Source organism: Ahaetulla prasina, chromosome 1 (genome assembly GCF_028640845.1).
Source record: "Ahaetulla prasina isolate Xishuangbanna chromosome 1, ASM2864084v1, whole genome shotgun sequence".
NCBI classification, from domain to species: domain Eukaryota; kingdom Metazoa; phylum Chordata; class Lepidosauria; order Squamata; family Colubridae; genus Ahaetulla; species Ahaetulla prasina.
Window position 1 is genome coordinate 225,636,791 of NC_080539.1, and position 7,148 is coordinate 225,643,938.

General features: G+C 37.4%; 1 protein-coding gene across 5 annotated transcripts in view; it reads left to right on the forward strand.

Moving 5' to 3' along the window:
* The window catches only part of CCDC148 (coiled-coil domain containing 148), a 189,833-nt gene extending 184,432 nt beyond the window's left edge, over positions 1–5,401 (forward strand). For all 5 annotated transcript variants that reach the window (XM_058192293.1, XM_058192303.1, XM_058192314.1 and 2 more), the window contains 2 exons: positions 3,180–3,320; positions 4,264–5,401. In XM_058192293.1, the coding sequence (XP_058048276.1) occupies positions 3,180–3,320; positions 4,264–4,410 (288 nt within the window). In that variant the 3' untranslated portion in view covers positions 4,411–5,401. The remainder of the gene's footprint in view (positions 1–3,179; positions 3,321–4,263) is intronic.
* The last annotated feature ends 1,747 nt before the right edge of the window (positions 5,402–7,148 follow it).

Below are 7,148 nucleotides of genomic sequence, written 5' to 3' on the forward strand. Positions count from 1 at the left end.
TGGCAACAGAATGTAGAAATATATTTAATTATTGAAGCCAATAAAACCATTGTCTTATCTGGATATTAGAAAGATGAAAACATGGATCCATTGCCAGCAAAGAAAGCCACAATCAAAATGCTCTCTTGCTCACTTCTTGGTCTTTTTTCCTCAATCACTTGATTAGATATGTCAGGAACCGTGTTTCCTTTCAGGTTGATTTATGCTCTAAGTTCTTGCTAGTTTTTTCCCTCTCCGAATACCACTAGACCACATCTACATATGCTGCAGGACAAAACATTTCAGCAGCATAAAATGATTTGGGGCACAGCATGTAGCAAAATAAGAGAGAAAGTGAGTGGGTAGTTGACCCAGGCAAATCCAGGGTCAACGTACATGTTTCTATATATGGTGGCTGCCTAGCAACTTAAGAAGTCCCTTCTAAAGTGAGATGCTTTGGGGGTTGATATTGTTATCTACATTTTCAGAATCATAAAATCGGTTTCATGACATCCATAGCTCTTATTTTAAATGGATGCTCTGGGAATGCAGAGTTGAAGGGAGCAGGTCTTGGCCTCACCCACAGGCCAAAAGAACAAGAAGCTCATATTGTTATTAAAGCTAGAGATCCAGGAAGGGAAGTTCAGTCCGGCCTTTGCTGCATGTAAATTGCGCCTTCGTATTTCTTGATCTTTTTGTTTCAGGGAGGGGAGGGGGCTTGAGAAACAGATCTCCCTTTTCATTCCAATTCTCTCCCCCCCCCCCACTAATTTTGATCTTTTTGGACAGAAATCTTAAAGACAGATTTTTTAAAAAAAATTGGTATGAGCCACTTTGGGAACAATTATCTGAAAACATGGGTTAACAGTACAATAATAAATAAATAATTTGCCCCAAATCTAGCTTCTGTTACATAATGACAAGAAATTTTAAATTGCTAATTAAGGGAAATAGGGTATATTTAAGCAAAACATCCAATTGATTACTGTTTTTTTTCCCCATAAGCTTTTGAACTCCAGTCTGTGCAGATGAAAACTTGAAAACCTTCCAACAATTTTACCTCAGGGTGTTTCCAAGAAACCACAACTACAAATATGAAAGTTTTGGAAAGTGAACTAGATTTGCTTCTTCTACATAAATGCTCTGTGTCATTGCTTTAATATCTGTGGTGACACATCAGATGAGACCAGAATTATTAGTCATTGTCAGTGCTTTCTGATTTGTTATAAAGGTTTTTTAAAAGCCAATTCTTGCATCCTTTGGTGTACGTGCCGGTTAAAATGGTACAAACTGAAGGAAGGGAAGTAATTTTTTAATTGTCATCATGCTTAGTTTAGAATGCTAACCAAATGGAAAAAATATCCGGTATCACTCCTTGATAGACTGGAAAGCTGATGTAATGAAGTCTCCCCTTATGCCCTCCATAATAAAATGGGAAAATATGAGCTGGATGATGCAATTGTTAGATGGTTTCATGATTGCCTGGATGATGCCTAAATGGCTCCACACCAGCTTGTAGACTGTAAAATAGTAAGTAGAATGATACACGGCTGTGTTTTGGCCCAACTCTGTTCAACACTTTTTATTAATCATATGGGTGAAACAATTGATGGGATAAATATGGGATCTGTAAATGATACAAAAATCATGAAATGATAGTTCCCTTTCATTGGTGACTTGGTGATGAAAGCTGGATAGCCTTCTGTCAGAACTGACCAAGGAGTTAGATTTAGATGACCTTTGAGATCTTAATTCCAAACTCTTCCAACTCTTAACTCCATAATTAAAGAGGGTTCTGCTTTATACAGGTAACTTCAGTCATCTCTCATGGTTCCAAGTCCATTCTGCGGCACATTTCTCCTTAGAGCCATTTTCATGGCTACATTGGCCAAAGCTGTCTCTCAGAAGTGAGTTGGATACAAATTCCTGAAATTAAGACTTTGTCTTGTCCTGAAACATACAGTATACACTCAGCTTGACTACTTTTAATTACTCATCCAAGGAAGGAAGTGAAGTTTTTGGACTCATGTTTCAGGATAGATGAACCCAAAACCTAAGACGAAAACTAAGATAAGAGGATATTGTAGTCAGAGAGAAGAGGTGCACAACTGAAAAGTCTCAGGGATACTGGATTAAGAAAGGAAATTTTAATAGCTATGATGACCACAAATGATTTCGAACAGTTTACAATTACAGGTAGTCCTCAACTTACAATAGTTCGTTTAGTGACTGTTCCAAATTACAACAGCACTGAAAAAAGTGACTTATGGCCACTTTTCATGCTTTTGACCGTGGCAGCATCCCCACGATTGTGTGATCAAAATTCAGACACTTGGCAACTGACTCGTATTTATGATGGTTGCAGTGTCCTGTGATCACGTGACCACTTTTTGTGGGCTTCTGAGAAGGAAAATCAATTGGGAAGCCAAATTTATTTAACAACCATGTTATTAGCTTAACAACCGCAGTGATTCACTTAACAACTGTGGCAAAAAGATCATCAAAAGCTGCAAAACTCACTTAACAATTGTCTCACTTAGCAACAGAAATTTTTGTCCCAATTGTGGTGATAAGTCAAAGATTCCCTGTACTGCTCTTGTGTCAAACTATGTGAAGAGACAGACCCTGGCTTAGTTTTTATATATTTGAGAATTATATATTTGAAAATTAAGTTTGGACAAATATATAACGGTGCCTTTGAAGATAATTGATTAAATTCAACTGTTGCAAAATATGATTGCTCAAATGTCTAACGTAGTAGATAATTCTCTCCTAGATCCACAAGATATTGGCTGTCACTATATTCTGAAGTTAGTTGAAAATGCTGGTTCTTATTTTTAAAGCCTGACCTTTGTTGATTTCAATCTGATTTCCAGAATTGGAAATTTGAATTTATAGATATAGTACTGAGAATGTCTTGATCACCCTTGATGCATGATCTACATCAAAAGCCAAATTGGAGAGCTTATTCTTGGTGGTCTTGCTAGGCATCTTGGTAATATGGTTACCTTCCTGGACCACCTGGATAGGTTGGGGAAGGGGTGTCCTGCACACAGGTGAAGTTCTCAGATTTGAATTGTCTCTTCACTTATTTTTAGACTGTAATTTTCTGAAAAGTTTAGATTTTTTTTGTCCTTTATTTAAGGAAGTGGGAAAAGTAGGAGCATAACTCAATTGTTCCTACTTCCTTTCTTCTTCAGGTTGCTATTGTGGCAGAATTTGATCCTGCTCGGATGGTGGCGGATACAGTGGCCTCTAAAGCACGGATGGGTATTGGAACTGAAGAAGAATTTATTCTACAGAAACCTCTGTTTGTGTTGCATACATTCAGTGATGAGCAGGTGTGTAGCTTGTGCAGCAGATTGGCATTCTTATATAAATAGACATGCACTAAGCTGAAACCAAGCATACTTCATCAGTTTAGGGCAATCTGTGAACCCAAACATTGTTTGCCTGACATGCTTAGAGCAAAAGAACAAGAAAAATGTGACTATTCTGGCTTTGATAGAGTTCTAGAACTTGGGAGAAGGCACCAAGAAAGCCCATTTTATGTGCTTCTGGAATGGTAGGGCACAGGTTGACATTTGAAATCACCAGTTGATTTGGACAGGAGAAGCCAGTCGCTCAGATAGCATTCAAAAATAGCATTTCTACTGATTCAAATCAAATTGTGATTGTTACTATGTATACTGTACAAGCACAAATAAGACTAAATTTAGACTTTGATAGAGCAACATCAGTAAAGAGTATTCTAGAAGCACAAGGATTAAAAGTGAACATTGAAAAAAATGTACAAAACAGGATAAGTGCAACATAACTAAAAAGCAGCTAAGAACATAACATACTAAGGCACGTTAGCGGAAATCAGCCTGATAACTACGGAAAGGTTTGTGCCTAATAAACACTAAGAATTATAATAACTAATTTGAAATAGGAATTAACTTTTAAAAGTTAAGAATTGGAGTTAAAAATTTGGGGAGATTAGATTAACTCAAAGGTGTCAAACTTACCGTGTCACATTCCAGTCACATGATGTATCACAATGTTTCTTCCCCTTCGCAGAGCTGGGGTAGGCATGGCCTGCACGTAACACATCCGGCCCGCGGTCTGCCAGTTTGACACCCCTGGACTAGTTGGTCCCAATTACTTCAAATTGTCTACTTAATACCAGAAAGGTGGCCATGCCTACCCTCATTCTTGTTCCATGACTTGCAGATGATTCTAACTGTAGCAATTTATTATACGAGGCTTGTATTAACATATTGTATTATCTTTTTTATTCAGATAATTTCTGATACCCGAGTTCGTGTTGAGCTGGCTCTCCGAGAAGCTGGACTTCATAGCACAGCTTATGCTCAAGAGCTTTTACCTAAAATCCCTCCACCTAAACTTCCAAGGAGAGACATGGTCTCCACAATTTTTAAAATATAGAGCTTGGTAACATAGCCAAATCCTTTAATTTTTTTCCCCAAAAAAACCCAACACTTTTCCTAACCAGTAAGAATGCATAAATAAATTATTATAATTAAAAAACTAAGATGGATACTGAGTTGAAGGTGTTTTCTTTTCCTTTATAGAGAAAATATATTGAAAAATAATGTATTGCCCAGGGGTTTTCAATAGACTATCTGTTTCCCCACCCTCCCACCCACCCACATCTGCCCCCAAATCTTAAACATTGCTGAATGGACTTTGTCTTAGAACAATTTACTGAAGCTGCAGTCTAATTATTTTTAGAGGAAATCATCTTTCTCAATGAACACCTGCAGGAAATTACAACCTGTACTTGGCTATCCATATATCCATATGGGAATGTACCGTATATACTTGTTTGCATCAAGGCTAGAAAAGCAGCAGGTGGCCCTGAATTCAACCGGAATATCCAGAATTCAGACCCAATCCTCTGCAGAGCTCACTGGCTAATCTTGAGCAATCTGTTGGGAGAGATTAACCCAAACTTTTATATAAATTCATGAGGCACCTTTGGATGCCTTCCTGTTTCTGTTCCCAATTGGACTCCTGCCCTCTTTTCTTTCCAAGTCTCTGGAAACCATTCTGCAATGGTTTTTAGACAACCAATTTTCTTAAAGACAGATTCCCAATTTCAGAATTAATCCGTTCATACCAATGTACAACAGCTTCTTTTACATGGGTAGTAATAGCCCACTTCATTTTCATGGCAAGTTCTATTACTTGATTTTTAATAATAATAATAAATCCTCCATTAACATGAGCTTCTCCGGCTTGATTCTTATTCTTATTCTTATTATAATACATGGAAAAAGGAAAGTTTCCTTACTTATGGAAACCAATATGATTCATCATGTTTACCACAAACCAATCATCAAACAATTTTCATTCTGTAAATGAATTTGGTAATTTTTAAAATTTATTTGCAGTGTTTTAGCAACAAGAGTCCTTAATAAAGTATGCAAAGTAAACTTGTAAACCATCTCATTTTGGAACATTAAAAGCATTTCCAGTGTTTATACCACCTGCATATGAAATATATGTAAACAAAGTACATCAAATCTGTAGTTTGCCAATTAGCTACAGTTCAAACGATTTGTTTTTTGGGTTGGGGACTGGATAGTGGTTCCGTTTTAGCAAACTCTGTGTTTTATTTTTCAAAGCCACATTCCCCACCCCCTCTTTTTTATAGGGCTCTTTGTGACAGCTATCTTTCTTGTGCAGTGTTTCTATATTTTGCCGACTTGCCCAGCAAAAGAAAAATAAATTGTAGTTCTCAAGGCTTGCAGACTTCAAATTTTAGTCCCAGCCCTGCTATTTTCTCAGCGGACTCGGTAGTTGCAGAGAGATAAGGACTGCAAACCCCAGCAGAGCTTAATCATAGTTAAACAGACTTGATGATTGAAGACAGTTTGTCCTGGTTTATGCTGACAGTAAGTCCCAATAAACACCCCATTACCGTAGTAACTCAATTGTTCATAGCTAATTTCTGACCTGCTAGATCTTTGTAATGTAGGGGAAAAAACACAAAGGGTTAGGGTGATATTGAAAGAACAATGCTTTTTTGTTATGATTTTTAAGCTACAGGAGGAAATACATTTCTCTCTCTCTCATTGCTTAAGGTTTGGTAAAGGCCACTTTATAAATATTTTCAGTGTGTTGTGTATTTTGTCTTGGGTAAACTAGATATATATGTGGAAATGAGGTAATTAGAAGAAAGACGCTTGCAGAATCAGGAAAACTGCCACCCTTGATTCAATATATTAGATGCATATGTAGAAAAAGATATTCTGATGAAAGCAGAGACAAAGTTGATTTTCCCAAACAGCTCCAAACATCCAAATATGTGATCTAATCACTGTTCTACTTAATTGTGTCTGAAACAGAATGTGGATTTTAAAGCAAAAGGCTTGGGCTTACTAGGGATTCCTAGCAACGCTAATGCCCGGAAGCAGTGAATAAACACTGACAAAATGTCCTCAGCCAGCCAACATTATTCAGATTTCTATTGCTCTAATTCAGCAGAGATCAGAATAAAATGTCTGGAGCTCAGGAAGGGAAAGTGGATTTGGAGAAGTGACTTGCTGGCTCCAGTTAAAGTAACATCTCTTTTTGTGGGATTTTTTTCCCCCCATCTCATTGCATTGCTTTTTTTCGTGTCCACAAATGAGCTAGTGAGCTAACAGACTAAGTAGGCATTTTGCCTCTCAACAGAAATGCTTTAAGACAGCCACACGGAATGTGCCATAAGTCAAAAGACTGGAGCTAATTGAACTAATTGAATGGCTGAGATATTTGCAAGTGGCATAATTTAGCATCCTGTTTCCAAGAACAAGAATAATGACCAGTCTACTGATGGTAGATCTTTTGCAACAGGTTGATTGGCATCTTCAGTCATCTTTTTAATATGTTAAGGGCTACTTTTTATGCTAAAATCTTTGTAAATTATTTTACTATGGAATGGCAGTGTGCCAGAAGTGGCTTTGTGCCAGTTGTACTTTCTCAAGTTCTCGTACTGATCAAATAAGGAGAGCTACCCTGGGCAGTCAGGGAAAAGAATGAGTGAACAAATAAATGAATGAATGAGACTGACTGACTGACTGACTGACTGACTGACTGACTGACTGACTGACTGAATGAATGAATGAATGAATGAACGAACGAACTGTCGGCTGACTGCAATTTGGCAGTTCGAATCT